This window comes from Parasteatoda tepidariorum, chromosome 5, assembly GCF_043381705.1.
Source record: "Parasteatoda tepidariorum isolate YZ-2023 chromosome 5, CAS_Ptep_4.0, whole genome shotgun sequence".
Classification (NCBI taxonomy): Eukaryota; Metazoa; Arthropoda; class Arachnida; order Araneae; family Theridiidae; genus Parasteatoda; species Parasteatoda tepidariorum.
The window spans coordinates 43,988,521-44,008,226 of NC_092208.1; the positions used below are offsets into that span (position 1 = coordinate 43,988,521).

General features: G+C 25.4%; 1 protein-coding gene across 1 annotated transcript in view; it reads left to right on the forward strand.

The window, feature by feature from the left end:
* Nucleotides 1–19,706, forward strand: part of LOC107454427 (N-alpha-acetyltransferase 15/16) — a 68,721-nt gene that overhangs the window by 1,152 nt on the left and 47,863 nt on the right. Inside the window, exons 2-16 of the mRNA XM_043040001.2 lie at nucleotides 1,936–2,020; nucleotides 3,247–3,351; nucleotides 4,261–4,349; nucleotides 5,064–5,132; nucleotides 7,978–8,112; nucleotides 9,838–9,985; nucleotides 10,071–10,190; nucleotides 10,277–10,372; nucleotides 12,323–12,429; nucleotides 12,504–12,576; nucleotides 13,343–13,518; nucleotides 15,876–16,028; nucleotides 16,281–16,409; nucleotides 17,470–17,619; nucleotides 18,936–18,999. Coding sequence (XP_042895935.1) covers nucleotides 1,936–2,020; nucleotides 3,247–3,351; nucleotides 4,261–4,349; nucleotides 5,064–5,132; nucleotides 7,978–8,112; nucleotides 9,838–9,985; nucleotides 10,071–10,190; nucleotides 10,277–10,372; nucleotides 12,323–12,429; nucleotides 12,504–12,576; nucleotides 13,343–13,518; nucleotides 15,876–16,028; nucleotides 16,281–16,409; nucleotides 17,470–17,619; nucleotides 18,936–18,999 — 1,699 coding nt within the window. The remainder of the gene's footprint in view (nucleotides 1–1,935; nucleotides 2,021–3,246; nucleotides 3,352–4,260; nucleotides 4,350–5,063; nucleotides 5,133–7,977; nucleotides 8,113–9,837; nucleotides 9,986–10,070; nucleotides 10,191–10,276; nucleotides 10,373–12,322; nucleotides 12,430–12,503; nucleotides 12,577–13,342; nucleotides 13,519–15,875; nucleotides 16,029–16,280; nucleotides 16,410–17,469; nucleotides 17,620–18,935; nucleotides 19,000–19,706) is intronic.

A 19,706-nucleotide genomic window follows, 5' to 3' on the forward strand; every position in this document is an offset into this window, starting at 1 on the left:
TTTTTCTTTTTAATAATAAAAATTTTGTCCTAATTTTTTTTTTAAGTTAGGCTTAAAATTTCTATGAATTTCTCTTGAACTTTGTTTGCACCATCAGATATTATCTGCATCAATAAAATATTTTAAATAGTGTTACGTTCATGAAAATTTTAAGTTGTGGATTTTATTCTATCGCTCGCAAGTCACATTGATTCCCATGTAAATATATGTAGTTTTTTATTATTTTTTTTTCTTTCTGAAATTATTGTTACAAATTTTTAAGTTTTTCTTTTTTAAATTCCAGTGTGGTATTTTATTGCTCAATTACTATTGATATTCTCATGATTTTTTTAAAAAAATGCCAAAATTATTACTTCACGCTAAGTTTGAATTGCGGATTCAAGAAATCACTATAACAAGTATTATCATTGATCCGTATGGTGTTTCAGTAATTTTTTCGACATTTATTGCTGCAAATTTCCACATTAAAAAAAAAATTCTTCAAGTTTTCTTCAACAATTTTATAATGCAGGAAACTGAAATCACTTATTTGATACTTTACTTTTTTAATGCAATTTCATCATTTTTTGGCAGTTATTGTTAGCGATATCGATTTGCATGTGGTTATTAAAATTCCTGCTATTTCTCATATCATATTTCTGCATGAACAATTTGAATCTCACATTTAAATAATAACTTTCTGAATCAAGTTCAATTTACACCAATATTACTGTAAATCCATAGTATTTAAATTTTATTTTTACTATTATTGATATTGATTTTCACATGGTTTTTAAAAATCTGATATTTCTAATACAATGTTTATTACAACAAACGAATCTCGATATAAAAAACTCATTTGATTAACTCCTTTTTAAAGAGTTCCCAATTCTTATGATTCTGTTGTCTTTTTTTCGGTAATTTCTGCAACGAATTTCTCAATTTTTATGTAGTTTTTTTTTGGTGATAATTCACAAATGCGTAAAAGGGAAATAATTAATGCATTTTTCCCCTGTAAAGAATATTTCCCATAATATTAGAATAAAAAAATATTACATATTCTATTAAAAAAATTATGATTTATTTTTTACAAATAGGTTTTTTTTTTTGTTGTAAACACAATGCTTTTGTTCTCTTAAATTAGTGACATATATATTTGTTTTTATTAAAAGTATCTTGCAGAAAGATATTAGTGCTGAGAGACTTGTTGCAGAAAGCCTGAAAAAAATTCTGCCCCAAGGCTGTGTCATTATTAATCCCGGTATTGTACAATATTTTACACAATATGCTACGTGTAATGAATTTAAAAATGTAAATGTATTGTGGCATATCTGATTTTGGCTATCAGTTTTCCAAATTCTGAAATTTTTTATATTTTTTATCTGTTTTCATTGTAGGCACCAATATAAATATCTTACCTTGCGAAACTTAGTGAAAATAATTTCTTTTAAAATAATATATTTGATTAATCTGTATTGAAAAATAGTTATCTTTTAAATCTTGTCAATTATGATTGTGGCAAATATAGGCGTTGGGATAGACTGGATTTTTACAGAATGTAATATTTGGACTCACTAAATTTGTTGGTTATTGATAAGTCTACATCTACTAGAGGAATTAAAAATGTCTCAACTTATTGAATTACTGTTGTGAAATAGTTAAGTCATATAACAAAACTGAGTAAAAATAAATTATTTAAATAATAAACTACTCCTAAATTTGATGATGAAGATTGATGAAAGGACCATGAGGGAAAGACATGAGGACTCTTGTTTTATCTTCTCAATTTCTTTTGCTTATTATTTTTATTCATAAAGATTTATATATTTTAAAATAAAATTTTCTTCAATCTATATTAATTACATGACTTTTTTAATTTTGTTAAGCACTTAATATCTTTTTTAGGTATATTTTGATGTATAAATGAATCGTTAATTTTTGTGATCTTGTTTTCAGAAATGCTATGAACATAAGCAGTATAAAAATGGGTTAAAGTTTGCAAAGCAAATTTTGACAAATCCCAAATTTTGTGACCATGGAGGTATTAATTTTTAATTATAAATTCTTGTAATTTTGATAATAATTTTAATATAAGTTTTTATGAGATTTTATTTTGTTATTATTTTATAAAATCTTAAGTCTTTTGAGTTTTTCTTATAAGCAGTTTTGCAATTATTGCATTTGTGATAAGTAAATAAGGCTCTTTTTGTCCGTAATAGCTTTTATTTTTATACTGTATTCATTTTGTGAATTTAATCAGTATTTTTATGTATAGTCATTACTTGGACTATTTATTTTTCTGTTGAAAACAAAGTTAAAGGCAACATGTTTTATAATTTATTCATATATCCCATATATTTTTCTGTTTGAGCAATTTAGAAATGGGAATTCATTTTTCCTTTGCAAGTTATTTTCTAAATGCATTATGTCATTAATTATGAATTTTCCAAAGAAGTTTAATCTTTTACTTGAAAATGAAATATGTTGAAATGGCAAGTTTGTGTATCTTAAAGCAAGTTAGGTAATAATTTGAAGTTAAGGAAAAAGTTACTGAAAAATTTTTGGTAGTATATATACAGACTCACATTATTTACTTTTGGCTAGAAAAAGAATGAAGTGTGTTGTTTGACACTCTTTTTAAAGACAAAAATTTATCTTAGTATAAAATTATAAAGAATAACATATTAAAAAGAAAAATGGAATATGATATACTTTCTACTTGACCTGTTCTGAATATATCATTGTGCTGTGCTCTAATATGTTCCTAAAATGTGCTTTCAGAAAATTGCAATAAAACTGCTAAAAATTAAAAAAATTTTACTTTTTGCCTAACTTATGTTTCAGTTAATTTTGTATTGTTGAAGTATTATGTGCAGATACAGTAAAAGAAAGTTTGTATTTATTTCGCTCCAACTTAGTTCAAATGCGTTACAATTGTTAACAGCAAATTAATGTTATTTACTTATTTTTTTAATTATCTTTTTTATGCACTGGTTTCAAATACAATATTCAAATGGTTCAAGAGATCAGCCTAATCAAATAATTAGATTTTTGTATTAAAATTTATTATCATTATTTATTTTTTTGAAACAGTATAATTTATAAAATTTTAACAGTACACTATTTTGAATGATAAAAATATTTTTGCTAAAGGCAAAGTAAAACTTTCTTAACCATTGCTTTATTAAGTTTTCTTTTTGTTCTTCTTTTTGAATTATAAAATTATAATTGTGTAATAAAATTGTTTTATTCAATTTTGTTTTTCAGAAACACTTGCTATGAAAGGTCTTACTCTTAACTGTTTAGGGAGAAAGGATGAGGCTTATGAGTATGTAAGAAAGGGTCTAAGAAATGATTTAACTAGCCATGTGTGTATCCTTCTAAGTGCTAATTTGTATATTGTGAATTAAAAATTTACTATTTAAATACGAAAAAAAAATTTATTCAGGTCACAATTTTTACAATGAATGCAAATCTTTTTAAATTACATAATGTTTGGCCTTGAGAATGTTTTTTGTTTAAATATGTTGCCATTTTTTGTATCAAAAATTATTTTTAGATCTTATGTGCAATGTAAGCTGAAAAATGTTTTTAGTATTCATTAGAAATAAGACTTGTAAATCAGGTAATTAAAGATTTTGAGTGCTGACAAAATTTATCAAGTTAAAACTATTTTAATTGTTATTTTACCATCACTTTAAGCATTAGGGCAGTGCTTCCCAAAGTGTGGTACGCGTATCCCCAGGGGTACGAGAACGGTTTAGCGGGGTATGCGTTCTTATGCGAGATATCGTGCAACAAACGAAAATTTAAAAAATTTTTTTTTAAAAAAAAACAAAGCTAGCCATGAAAATTTACGATTACATATTTTTCTATTGGATATTTTTTGCAGAGTTAACAGTTAATAACTAGTTGTGTGAGCAGCCAGTTGTGATGTTAAACTTTTGTGAAATTTTTTTATAATAAAAAATACATTAATTTTTTATTAGTAGTACACAGCGTCGCGAAAAATGTATAAAGGGTACACAAAAGTCATATGTTTGGGAAACACTGCATTAGGGGATGCAATGACTGTAAGGTTGGAATTTATGTAAATCCTGTTAGCAGAGGAAGGAAGAGAGGCCAAATACTGAAAAAATTATATTATTTTTCCTAGAATACTCATAATTATGGTTATTTTGTAAACATTTTGATGTCTTATACATTTGTATGCTGGCTTGTATTTGTTGTTAGTTTAGCGTAAGTCTTTTCAGCTCTTTATCCTTAATTAAAATTAAAAAGGTTGGCATGTTTTTGGATTGCTACAAAGATCTGACAGGAAGTATGATGAAGCAATTAAATGCTACAGAAATGCTTTGAAATGGGATAAAGTAAGTTTTGTTTATCCTGAAATTAATACTACTCTTTTGATTTTATATTGTTATAGGTTTTATTTATTTGTGAAAAGTAAACACATGAACTTTGAAGGAAAAAGCATCTGGTCCGATTCTTATTGTATGTGGACAAACTTTTTTTTTCTTAATTGGTTGTCGAAATGTAATAAAATTCATGAACAGTGTTATGAAATATTTATCACATTGGAAGAGAAGTATAGGACACATTCATACACTATTTAACAATTATCAAAACTGACTGGTGCTAACTGGCTAAGAATTAAAACTTAATTTAATTTCTTATTAGTATTCTATGTGCAAAGTTGTCCATTAATTTTTTTTTTTTTTTTAAGCGCATGCATTTTGCTAATAATTTTTTTTGGGCATCTTTTATGATAGTTTTATTGAAGAGAAACTCATTTTAAGTATTATGGATTTATGTTTTGATTCAATTCCAAATTACGTCTTGTAAAGTGTTTGTTATTAAAAATTTTATCATAAACATTGTTGTAGTAATCTGATTTATTGCTAATTTAATTTTTGCTCATTTTAATTTTAACATTTTCCTCAGTTATTCTGTCAGTTTAAATTGTGTACTAATCATTAAATTGATAACATTTTATTTCTATTGTGTATACTTTGTGTATAAATTCAAAAAGTATTTATATTAGCTATATATTATGTTTTCATGCTTATTTTGTTATGTTTTAGGATAATATTCAAATTCTCAGAGATTTATCTCTTCTTCAAATCCAGATGAGAGATTTAGAAGGTTATAGAGTAAGTTATATATGCTTTTTTGTAGTTCTGTTTCATTTTAAAATGAATAAAATAATAGAATTCTGTGATGGTTCCATTAAAGTTAAGGGAGCAAGACAAATTGCTACCTTTATTAGCATATAATGTGATTATTAATGACTACAGTTCACCTTTGATTTTAGTCGTAGAGCTGCTAGAAACTGTCAGCGAAAGCTTGTTTCGGTATTGCTTCAAGCACTGTTGTAATCTTCAAAACTTTACTTACTGTCTCTGCAGTATTCAAATCCAGTATCCACTCAAAAATACACTTTTTTCCCTTTATCTTCATGCTATACACTTTTATTTAAAATATCTTCATAGTTTCTATCTAGAACAGAGAAATGTGAGGGACTTTAATTAAAATACTCAAAAAATCAAGTGAAATGAATTTATTTGAATTGAATGATTGAAATTATTGGTTACAATTTTGATGCCTTGTTTAATTTATATAAATAACCAGATATTTGCTAAAATTAGAAATTTGATTAATATTTAAAAGAAAATATTAGTGAGAAGTTAAATTGGAAAATATTGTACTATTGAAATACAAGATTTTTATTGACAGTATTAGTAAAACTATTATAGATATTTATACTAAATCTATAAACTAAAAACAAATGTTACTTACCGTAACTGAAAGTTAAGCTTATCTTTAATTGACATAAATCTGAGCATAAAATGTGCATTGTACATTTTTTCTTTACTGTTATCTATTTTTTCACACAATATTTAGTTTATCCTTCAAATAATTTTTCAAACCTTTAAGAGCTAAAGCGATGTTATGTGATATAAGTTTTATGTATATAAAAATTTATATTGTTAAAATGCATATTTTATTATTAGGTCATAAAATTTTTAACATCATCATTTTTAATATGAATAGTCGCCTTTTTGCATAATTCGAAGCATAATTTAATGTTCAAGTCTTGCTTCGTTTCATAGTGAACGTACCATTGTGTTGTTTAAGGGAGAAGTATATTCTTGCTAAATTGTGCTATCCTTGTTATTTCTATTCATAATTTGAATTGATCATTATTTCATATTGATCACCTGTATCAAGGCTTTGTTTAATGTCTGAATAAGAAACAAGCAATTACTATGCTGTGTGTTGAATGTTACCAGCTGGGGTCGGAGTTGTTCTGATTTACCTGATAAAATTTATTTTGATCCAATATGTCTGAATTTTTAGCTTTTTGTTCTGATGTTCATGATTTTTTTTTTGTGTTCCTATTTTCTAAAAATACAAAGGCTGATTTTAAAATATTTGTCCTTTTAAAATTTATTCTTTTTATGTTAACTGTAGATCATTACATACTGCTAAAATTTTTTAAATTTGATAGTTCAAACTATTTTATGCATCATCCATTAATTAAACCTGGTTCGGACATATACTGACCTGCGGATTTATTGTTTCAAACTTTTTAGATCTTCAGCCATCTAATGCAAAAGAAACTCATTTAACATTTTTATGCTATCAAATTTTTATGGTGATTAATTCAGGTGTCATACGCTTAACAGCAATTAATAAAATTTACAGCGTTCAATGAGTTTTTAAATGGTGAATTACGGGATGATCCTCTAATTTACTTGCGATCAAAAATATTGGGCAGCACATTCACTCTGTCTTTGCTTTAGATTAATAAAACTTTACCTTAAAGTGATTTGAATTAGAAAGACTTGATTTAGATTGTTAATTTTAATTAATGGTATGAAAGTATATTAACTTATTGATACTGGTTATTTCTTTAAATCAATAATATTATAAAAGGTTTCTATTTATTGATCTCAAAACCTATCTTTCTATCTATTGATCTAAAAACATGAGTTATTCAGTGCTCCATTAGTAAATATGTTAAAACTGAGTAAATTTTCTGCATAGAATAGTAACTCTGAAATTAAAAATAGCTTATTTTTGGGATTTGATTTTTACAGTTAAACTGATGATGGATTTTTGTTGTACTCTATTTGGCAGTATCTTTTGATGCATGTGAAATATAAGTCAGTCACCTTATCAGAATTTTAGATATGAAGTGGTATTTAAGATTCTCTATTAATATTTTCTCACAAATTATGCCTACACAATTCTACAAATAGTTTTTGAAAGATATTTAAATAGTAAACAGTTTTTAGATTCTTGTTAAGTATCTTTGTTTCTATGCTATTTAAGTTAAAGGGAATTTTTAGTGTCCCCCAAATTGTTTTTCATCAGTTTAAAATTACGAACTCAAAACCACAAATTTTATCCTTTTATTGCTTTAAGGAAAAATTCCAAAAAGCATCAAATATTTCTCCTGATCTAATAAAACAATCCCTTTACTTTTTACCTTTTTTACTAAAGTATTGTACTATCCACTAATACTGTAACATCAATAGTTTATTAAGTACAAAAAGTATCAAGAGAACACAAATTAGAACTTTAACCTAAAAAAGATGGGGGTGGGTAAAGGCTTGTTAAGTTGAGAAAATTTTAAATTTTTTTTGGTTTGTTTGCCTTTTTTAAAAGTAGTTTTTAAAAAATTATTTCAAACTATATTACTGCATTAAAAATTGTTTAATAAATGCAAAAAAGTGAAATAGAAATGTATCATTGTTACTACTGAAAAACCAGCTATAAATAAAAGTTATCTTTTATTAAAAAAAACTTCCATATTCAATTGCTGCATTAAATTTCCACTTTGTTCTTAGTTTGCCTTTTGAAAAATCCATTAAAGTTATAGTATTTTTGAAATTTTATTTCATAGGTCAATGAACCCTGGTATATGTCATCTAAATAGTTTATTATTTTACATCAATAAATATTTTTTAATTTTCTTCATTTTTTTTCAAGGATACAAGATATCAATTATTTATATCAAGGCCAACACAGAGGGCGTCATGGATAGGTTTTGCAATGGCATATCATCTTTTAAAAGATTACGAGATGGCATTAAAAATACTCGAAGAGTTTCGGAAAACGCAAACTGTGAGTGCATTTATGGTATTTACTTATTAAGTTCATGATTGCATCTATACTAATTACTTATTTTAATTGTTATAAAGTGTGTTATATGATCTTGGATTATAATTTTCTGCTAGAAGTATTTAAATTATCAATTGTGAAGCTCTTTATATTAAAAGTAATTTTTTAGAAATGGTTAATACTCATTATGTAAATCCTGCTTAAATTCTAAATGATACCAAAATATTTTTTATAAATTATCCTATCCTTGAATAACGGATAATAGTGAAAAAAATATATATTATGATGGTTGGTTTAACAGTACTACAATCTTCATGTTTTGTTTGCTATCGATAGTATATATAGCTACCCTGCATTGAAAAATGAATTGGTAATAAGATTATTTTATCAAATATTTGTGTTTGATACTAAACTAGTGTAGGCATTCAATTATTTAAAAATGATATTGTTAATACTTAAGAAATTAATGTTTTAATATTTGATATTTATTTATGACAAAAAAAATTTCTTTAATTTTTTTTAGTAGGAAAAAACATGCTTTTTCTGGGTTAGTTTTTTTTAAATTATATATATATATATTTTTTTATGATTTTCCTTCTGCGGAAGGAACTTGCCATCATATGTTATATACCGATGAAACGTATTACGATCTCAAGTGTTATTTGAAAAATAGTTCTTCAAAATGATTTTCTTTATATTAAATAAAGAATTGTTTTTGAAACTATTCTCTATCTCATGATGCTCAAACCAGGGCTCCTCTCCTTTAATTCCTTAATTTCCTTTTTTTTTTTAAAGTGTCAAATATCCTCAAATATTAAACATTTCAATAAAAATCCTGAAATTTTTTTCTAAGTGAGCAAGAAGCATAAATATTTATCTAAAAAAAGAATTGAAGAATTTTATGAATTTAAGAATTACGTTATTTGCCATGAAACAAAGTATGTAATAAAATGTTCAACAGAGTCTTCATAGCCTGTTAAGTAAGGTATTAATCTGTTTCCAGTGTTAAAGACAATTACCCTTGATTTGATGGCATAAAAACATTCGACATGAAGGAAATATATATATTACGTTGTTTTGTGTGCATGTATTATCTCTCTACTCTCTGCCCCATCACTATATCATACTCTACTGTTTCTCATGAGAAAATCCTCGTATTTTGCTACTATTTAACAATTTTCTTGTTTAGACTTTTTCCCTTTTTTTTCTTTAAAAAAAAAAAATTGCATAACTTTTTTGAAAAATTGCAAGAAATTACTAAAACTATTACCAATTGTATATCTGCAAATCCATGTTAGTGTTTTTCAATTTGCTTCCATTAGAGAATCAGCATTCTTAAATTGTCCTTAAGTTCGGAGGAAATTTTGTTCTTAATTTTTATGTTTTCTGCTTCCAGTTGTGATTCAAACATATTGCATTATAAAACACAGCATAATCCTAATTTATTACACTTTATTTTGATGAGGTAATATATGAATTAAAGTAATAGTAAAACAATATTTTAATTTCAAATAAACAGGTATGAAAGGCAGTCGTTTTCGAAGCTAGAACATTTAGTAATTAAGTTCTGAAATGGCTGCCTATCTTTTATACATATTTATTTTTGCTTTCCTATCACTACCTAACTTCGTTCCTTTTGAAAATTGAATTTTTTATTTAAAAATGTGTATAGCTTTTGTGTTCTACTCTTCATTTGTTTATAAATTAATTTGTGTTATTTCTAAACAGAAACGTGGTTATGATTATGAACATAGTGAACTTCTGCTTTATCAAAACATGGTTATGAGAGAAGCTGATAGTTTAGAAGATGCTCTTAGTCATTTGAACAAATATGAAGAACAAATTTGTGATAAATTGAGTGTTATGGAAGCCAAAGGTTAGTTTTATCAAAATAATTTGTATTAAATATTTGTGTTTTACAATAAATCCAAAGTAAAATCTAACTCTAAAATTCATTTTAGCAAAGCTGCATTTAAATTTAAAACACATGAAAGAATCCAAGGAATTGTACATAGAATTACTTCATCGAAATCCTGAAAACCACTTGTATTATAAGGAATTGGAAAAAGCCATGCAAGCAGGTCTGATTTTGTTTAAATCTATATGAATTAGTGTGTTTAAATTAATGTTTTTCTGTTTTTAATATTTTTTTTTGTTTGAAACATAGAAACTATCGAAGAAAAAATGAAAATTTACACTGAGTTCCAAGAAAAGTTTCCTAGAGCTCAAACTCCTCAACGAAGGCCTTTAGACTTTACCTCAGGTAATTAATTATAGGTTATACTGAAGAGTAAAACTTTCGAATTTCTTTTTTTCTAATTATTTGTTTCTCACAATTTTTTTTTTTTACACAATATTCAAAATTCTCAAGGCTGTTTTGCTGACATAATTATGTCCCAAATCTTTTCAATGCACTTCAATAAATGTAACAAGTCTTTAAAGAATAATTCAAAACTCAAAATTTTTTTTGAGGTGTATTATACTATGTATTATAGTAAATGCTAGATGTGTTGCGTATAAAAATTTTGACATTGAAACCCTTTGATTCATTCATTTCATTTCATTTTTTTAATATTAGTATACTTTTAGATAATGCATGCAATATTAGTATACTTATTTCTGCACGGAATTATCTTTGGATAATCAAGTTTTATAATTATTTGCAAAATTTTTTTTAAAAAGTTCTTGAGATATGGTGAAATATGCGAAAAGCAAAATTAACATTAAGGGGCTTAAACTTAAAATCATATTTCCCAGAGTGTGACTTCCTGTTATATTTCTGGGATCAGAAATCCCAATCTGTCGGAGGGAAAAGTATGTTTATTCTGAGAAAGTACGTTTTAGTGTCTGATTTTGTAACTTAAAATATCGTTTACACCAATTATTTAGCATATTTGAGGAAACCCCTTCGAGCCATTGATTGAGTCCTAGAACATAAAGATTCAGTCATTAGATCAAAAGCAATTTAGGATAGTCCATTTTTTATTTTGTGCATTGTGCATGGATATTTTAATAATAGTGGTTCTTTATTTTAATTGTAGTGACTTTTTCATCTTATTTATTTTGTTTTCTTATTCACATTCACTAAGAAAAGTAACTTTCTCTTTGTGTTCGGTTTTCAATACAATATTTTTGTAGAGAGTGTAGATATGTAGTGTAGTAATGTAGATATGTGGATTTTTTCAGAATTTTCATTGGTGTTTATCTTAACTGTTAATTTTTCTTCCATTTACTTCTCATATATATCACATTTTAAATTTTAATAAAATAAAATAAATAAAAAACCTTTAACCATTGCTTAAAACCAATTTACCATATGATCAGGAAAAATGTTTTTGTTAAAAAATTACCAGGGACATATATAAACAATTGTCACATATAACAAAACTAGAGAAGGAGTTTGCAGTCCGTGTTATAGAAATAAAGATTTTTCCAATTTCTATACAGCGTTGAATGAATAATACTTTACTGTGAATTGTGGTCAAATATTATGCTAAGTACACCCGTGAATTTTTGGCCAGTTCTAGTTATTAATGATTACTTGCATGAATCCATTTAATTGAAATTATTGGAGGCGGTTTACGGCAGATCTGTTTTAAAAGCATTTATTTTCGGAGGATTTTCTTTGAAGGAAAAGTTTTTAAACCGATTCTAAAATGTAATGCATTCTAAGCATTGTGCTAGATATTTGGATTAAGTTCTGTTCTTATACTTTGCACGCTGTGTGTTTAATGCTTTGGACACAATATGTTATGTCACTGATTATATACTTTTAGTTAAATGCCTATTCCTAATCTATTCAAGGTTCATTTTTAACGTAGTCTTTTTTTGGTATGATAATATTATTTAGTCAAAAATTTTAAATATGTATTTACTTTCTTAATTAGTATTTCAATTTATGATCATTTAAAAAAATAAAAATTAACTAAAACTTAATAAATTTGAACCAACAGCTACAGAATTAAGTTAAATTAAGTGAAGTATATTTCTTGCACATGGTTGAAGAGTGGAAAGTCATCACTTATTATTATATTACATTTATTGAGTTATAACTAATTTTGTGTTTAAATTAAAATTTGTGTTTGACCCTTATTATGCAATTAATGTTTTACATCTTAATGCTTCTTATTGTGTGTTTTTAAAAAGTAAAATTGTGACTTTATTCATTTCTTATCTAATATCCATTTACTAAATTTAAAAATCTTATTTCCAGGGGAATTATTTAAAACACTAGTTGGAAAATATATTCAAAAAGCTCTTCATAAAGGTGTGCCTCCTTTGTTTGTAGATTTACGTCCTTTGTACAAAGATCCTGAAAAAGTAAACATTTTCTCCAATTTTTCTCAGCCTAAAACATTTCTTAAAACATGTTTTTAAATGTTAATATATTTTAGGCTAAGATCATTGGGGATTTAGTACTTGGTTATGTTGATTGCTTGATCAAACATGATGTCTTTACTGAAGATAGTAAGTACCAGCATTTACATAATTTATTATTTCTTTTAAATACTAGTTAATGCAATATAAAGTTTTGGTCATTTATTTGGCTTGGAAGAAATATCGCAGCAAGAGGAGCTAAAAGATTTGTGAATCAATAATCTCTTTGTATTTTTACATTCATTCCATGTGTCAAGATTTTTAAATCTTCTATTGGGTTAGTAGAGGTATTATTAGTGTGTTATATTTCTTTTAATTAACAAAATAAAATTATGTAATAGCTTTGTATAGCCAACACTGTACAAATTATCCTTGAATTTATTTGCATTCTCATTCATTGTTCAAAATAGTCTAGGTGATTTTTGTTTGTTTTGAAAATTCAAATATTTGCTACTTATGCTTGATTCTATTTTATCCTTAAAGTGTTTGTTTTATTCTTATTTTAAAATTGACCTTTATAACCATTAGTTCTCAAACATTAATTCTTTTCTTTCTTACTGTCGATTTTGACCTCAGCTTTCTTTTATTTTTTTATTTTTTATAAAAAAAAATTAAAAAAATCCAGTACATACTGTACTGTACCTTTTACTACCTGCAGTAAAGCTGCAATCAGCTTTTATTGCTAATAAAAAAAACTAATTTCAGATTTTCTCTTTTTATATAAACACAGTTAACACAATTGTCATTGTTATTAACCTATATTACATTTTTATTAACACGTAACCATATTGCTACTAAATAATTTTTTGTGTGTTTTAAATAAAATATAACTAAAGTACCAATTTTAATTTTTCAGAAATAAATTCAAAAGAAAGAGAGCCTGCAACAGCTCTTCTGTGGGCATATTATTTCCTTGCTCAGCATTTTGACTATGTAGGTCCAACTACAAAAGCTTTAGAATACATTAACATTGCAATAGATCATACTCCTACCCTTATTGAGTTGTTTGTATGCAAAGCAAGACTTTATAAGGTAATTTTTCCACCCATAAAAATTTATAAGCTTGGAGGTATATTCAATTTAATGAAACTCTAATTGACTCTTGGTGTTTTATCTGTACCTTACTGCTGAAATTTTAATGGTTTGTCTAAATAATTATTAAATATATATTCAATCAAAATTAAAGTTGGTAAAGTTTGATTGACCCAATTGATAAATGTTTTGCTTCTCAAAATACTGATATTTCCATGTCATTAGTATGTTGTCAATGTTTCCTAAATAAGGTGAAATTATTAATTTTATTCATGTTTCGAAAGCATAAAATTATCTTTTGAAACATGAAAAATTTTCTTGTAATGTGAGTAAACTCTTAAAACCAAGTTATAAAACCTCTTTATTTCATAAATTAAATTTAAAACTCTTTTTAAACACTTTAATTATTTATTTATTTAAGCATTTAATATAATTGTCATTTGAAGTTAAATTATGTAGCTTGAAAATTAGGTTTTAATAATTTACTATAGATTCAATGTAACAGTAAAAATAAGAAATGTATTAATTACTAATGAAAATGTTTAAAATGAGTGGGCATGTAGTAGCAAATATACTCAATGTACTACAAAAAGACAGACCATATACACAAAATAAAAAAATAATTTGACATGTTTTAAAAATCAATATTTTAAATCTTCTTTCATTACCTCAAAGATAGTTTGAGTTTGTAATTAACAGAAGACAAGAAAGTATGTGTAGTTAATTAAATTGTTGTCATTTTGGTTATTTTTATTGTGTTTAATGTTTATTCTAACATTCAATTTTGCTTACAAATGGAATTTATCAAATTATTTCATATGATAAGAGCCTTTTACACTACCCCACAATAATAAGAGACACTGAGTTTTTGACATTTTTCTAAATTTCTCAAGAATTACTTACAGAATTATTTTGTAACTTTATATATGTTTAGTTCATACGATTTTTTATGCTTAGCCATAAGATTAAAAGGTTTCTGATGTTAATTCCAAAGAAAATAAGTATTTTTGAAACCCTGTGTTAAATCAAGTAATAAGTTTGTAACTTGTATCCATTACTTTAGTTGTTGTTTTTAATAACCATAAAATTTTGTAAAGCTAGAGTAAATATTTATGAAGATATGGACATTTTTATAAAAAGCTAATTGTTTTGCTATATTTTTATAAATATTCAATGGAATCAAAAAAAAATTTGAAGCAATTAAAAATTAATTACAAAATTATATATAATTAATTTTGCAAAATAATTTTTAAAAAAAAACCACAATATATAAGTTTTTAAGGTAGCTCTTTTTTATACTGCACGTGCGCAGAAAAATGTAAAACCTTTTTTTCTTTTGTAATGAATCATATTCGAGAATTAATGGAAAAAGTTTGATTTGAGTATCTAAAAAATTTAAAAAGTTTCAAGCATTTTTCTAAGTAGTTTTTCTACTTTTTCAAAGAAAGCTCAAAATGATCAGGGGTTTTCCTGAAGTTTCATTTTGTACTATTAAACAAGATTAAGCATCCCCCATAAAAGTATACTCTATTTCCTTATACCATCACATTTTGGTTTTCAGGCGATTATTGTAATTTATTATCAATTTTGTCTGATGATACAAAAAAAATTTTGTGGAAAACTGATCACTTCGAAACTGCTAAAAAAATTTTAAGATATTCAAATCAAAAAATTTTTCATTAGTTGCCAAAAATAATTCACCACAAATGAATAAAAAAATTCAAAAATTTTCCTTGTGTATAGTATAAAATAACTACCTTGTACACTTATATCTTGCACAGTTTTTAGAGATTTTTTTTTTTTTAAAAATTTGTAATTGATTTTGAATTGCTCCAAAACTATTGTTTGATTCCATTGAATATTTATAAAGTTATAGCAAAAAAAAAATAGTTTTTATTGTTATAAAAATGCCCATATTTCCATAAATATGTACTCAAGGTTTACGAAATTCTATGCAATTAATAAAAATAATAACTAAAGTAATCAATACAAGCTTATTGTTTGGTTTTCTGGCATGGGCTGTTCAAAAATGCTTATTTTCTTTGGAATTTATTGACAGTCTTCCAAACCTCTGAAAACTTTAAATTTTATTGCTAAGTGTAAAAAGTCACATGAACTTAAATGTCTCTAAAGTTATAAAACAATCCTTTAAATATTTTTTGAGAAATTTGAAAAAATGTCACGATCTTGGTGTCATTTTCATTATTGTAGGATAGTGTATGTTCAAATATTATGACATAAGTAAGACCATCTCTTTTTAGAAAATCTATGAGAATTGTTAATAGAAAAATATTTTTAAAATGTTTCGTTTCAATTGGCAAATTTTCTGGATTTTGGTACATATTCTTTTATTCCAGCACTCGGGCGATATCCAAGAAGCTGTTCATTGTTTGGATGAAGCCCAAGCCTTAGACACTGCAGATCGATATATCAATTCCAAGTGTGCCAAATACATGTTGAGAGCAAATATGGTTAAAGAAGCTGAAGAAATGTGCTCCAAATTCACACGGGTAAATTACTAGTTCTAATTGGCTTTTATTTGCATACCTTATCAAATTTGTCATTCATGCTTTTATTTATATCAAATATTGCAGTCTTTTTTTTTCCTTTTAATTTTGATTTCTATCCTCTATCAATGTTAGTGACCAAAATTTTTAAAATTTCAAATTTCATTTGAATATTTTTTAGTAGAAGTATTTGCTTTTTATATTGGAAATATAAATATTAGCTGTATTTTAAATTATTTTTTTTATATATATTAGGAGGGTGTTTCTTCTATGGAAAACTTGAATGAAATGCAATGTATGTGGTTTCAAACAGAGTGTGCTTTAGCATATCAGAGGTTAGGGAAGTGGGGTGATGCTCTTAAGAAATGTCATGAAGTTGACAGGGTAAGTTTTTCTTTTGAAAGTGTTATTGTTATGTTTAATTATTCCAATATTTCATTCCTTTTTCTGTTGTAGTTTTGTAATTAACTTGAACATGTCAGAAAAAAACTTGCTTTTTAAGACTTTTTTTACTAGTAGAAAATTTGAAATTCTGATGTAAAATTCACTTTTAAAAAAAAACTAAAAATATACAGAAAAGGAAATATACAGAGGAAAATTCTGTATCGAGTTTCGAAGGGACTTTGGTAAATCTGAAAAATAGATTTTTCCAGATAATAGTTTTTTAAGGTGTAAACAAGCATCATGACGAGTGTTCCGAAGAAAAAAAAAATTAAATGGGTGATAACTATTGCCAATTTCAATTTTTGAAAATAAATGATAGTGAGCAGATAAGTTGCTTTCTTTTTTTCTTTTTCATGAATAAAGCCACGTTTCTCTCTTTTTTTAATTTTTTTTTTTTACTCCATTTGATGTAAAGAATTAGTTTAGCAGATATTCAGATTAAAATAAAATCGAAAAAAATAGCCTCCAAAACTGCTGTTTTCTTTTCAACAACTCTTTCAGTGTATGTTTATTGAAGCAGAATAATTATATAGGTATGAAAAATGCAGTGAGAAGTAGGAAAAAAAATTTTTTTTTAGAAAGTAAAACATATGTTTACTTTGATTTTACTATGAGAGCCCGGAAAATAGACATTTTGTTTCTGTTTCCGGAAGTCTAAATATGGGACTTAGCACTAAGTACAAGGTTTCTGATTTAAGTACTAATTGTTTTAAGATTTGATTTCAATCATCATTCAAAGCTATTCCAAAATGTAAACCCACTAGTGCTTTAAAAATTTTTTAAAATATTTATTATTATGATTATTGCAGATATGATTATCTTTAATGAGTATAAATGCTCTTAATCTAAGTAATTATTGTGACTATCAGAATTTTTATGCTCTTTAGTTAATCTAATTATTTGAATTCACTTTTTTTTATATATATATCATTGTGTTATACTTCCAGTTTGTTGATTATCACTTTTTGTAACACTTTTGCTTTTCATTTCCCTTTTTTAGCATTTTTCAGAAATTATTGAAGATCAATTTGATTTTCATACATATTGTATGAGGAAAATGACATTGAGGGCATATGTAGGATTGTTGAGGTTAGAAGATGTTCTGCAATCTCATCCTTTTTACTTTAGAGCTGCCAAAGTTGCAATTGAAGTAATTTTTCTTTTGTCTATTTTTCTTTAAATATTTTGTGACTATAAAAATTTCAAAATGTTTAATTTGCTCTATATATTCTATTTTAACACAAAATCAATTTTGTTAAATTGTTCTTTTTTGTGCTGTTATAAAAAAATTTTAAACTATTCTATATCTCAAAGCAGAAATGCACTTGTTGAAAATTGTAACAGCAACATGATTGCAAATTATAAATCAGCACATTCTTTTTCAGTTTTATCTGAAGTTAACCTATTTTTGTGTGATTATTGTCGTTGAGGATTCAAATAATTATCTATTTTAATGATACAACATCATTAATATCATTTGAAAATATGTTCTGAATATTTTTGTTGTTTTTAAAGAATTCTCCGTATTATTTATGAAACTACCATTATAAATTTCACCATATTAACTGATGCTTCCAATAGTAGCTTTAAAAAATGATGTTGTTATTTGAGAATTTAAATAGATTTATTTAACATTTATTTTAATAACATTTTATTTTAATCATTAATCCTATACCTGTTTAATTATTAAAAATTGTATTAATTATAAATGTTAGAATCAAAACCAAAATTGTATGAAGCCTTAAATACTGTTAACTGCCTTTTTTTCTTTCTTTCCTTAAGTAAAACCCTGAAATAATATGAAACTATTTTTAAGTTACGTAGGAACATTGTCATTATAATATTATTTAAATATATTAATTTTTAATACATCTTTGATAACATAAATGAAACATTGATTTTATGCTTTAGTAAGTGCAGGGATGAGATTCTTTCGCGGATTTCCGCTTTTTTTTTTTTTAGATTTTTCCTTTTTTTTCCGTTAATTTCCGCTGAAATTTTTTTTTGCACAAGTTAAAATATTTTATGAGGAATTTATATTTTCCGCGGAGGGAAATTATTNATATATATATATTCTTGGATTTCCTCTTTTTTACTTTCTGACTACTCTCATCCCTGTAAGTGTCAACAAGTTTAGCAATGTTAACAAATTTTGTTACATAGTTTTTTTTTTTTTTAAAGAAACGTTAACTTTTCTATGCAATTTATGAATTGCATTATGAATGCAATTTATGAATTATTTATTTGTCTAAGAAGTGCATGCTGCATTTATTGTATATAATAAATTTAAAAAAAAAATAACCTAATTTTTTTTCTTCAATTTTAATTTTTTCTTTAAGTAATATTCACTTGTTGAAAGAGTGAAAATATCATTTTAAAAATATTTAATAATTAATAACTTTTTTCCCACCTCTTTTACTTTTTTATTTTTATGATAGTTTGTTCTAAAAATTAAAATTTTTCTAGGTTTACTTACATCTATATGACAAGCCTTTAAGAGAAAATGAAATATCAGAAGAAATTACTACAGGTAATTAATTACAAATTCCATTTTGATCTGTAATAGATATACATGTTTTTTTTTCATGTTTATATTTCAGTTTTGAGTTACTAGTCTTTTATTTTAAGTTCATGAGCCATTGTTTTTGTTACATAGTCACTATTTGTAGTTAGATTAAAGAAAAAGAGTTGCAAGCACTAATGCAGATTTCAAAATAATTTAAGGTATCAAAAGAAATATATTTTAGATCCAACATCTTTTTATTTGAGTTAAAAAGGCCAAAATTTAATTTTAAAAAATTGAATATTAAGGGCCGTCAACTAAATACATGCATAGTCCAAAGTCGTAAAATCCTACCTGCAAGATTCCTTGATTCTGACTAGACTTTTCAGACTTTTAGTGAATTCAGTTATCTTCTGAAAAGAGAAACTTTTTAAATTTTGCTTAAGCACATTATGAGGATGAATTCAAGGGTCATGCTCAGCAAATCTGAAAAATACATTTACAAATCTTGTGGATTCTGTAAATTATTCTACAACAATGAATAAAAAAACAAGAATTAAACAAAATTGTGAAAAAAACTAAAGATTGCTATAACTTTTGAACAAATTAGAATTTTGAAGGGAAACAAAAAAACTTACCTTAAATTTAAGAATAAGAAGGGTCCTTCCGGCAAAGTTAAATTAGTAGTTGCATTTCTGTGAACTATAAAACAGCCTGTACTTTTTTATTTACTT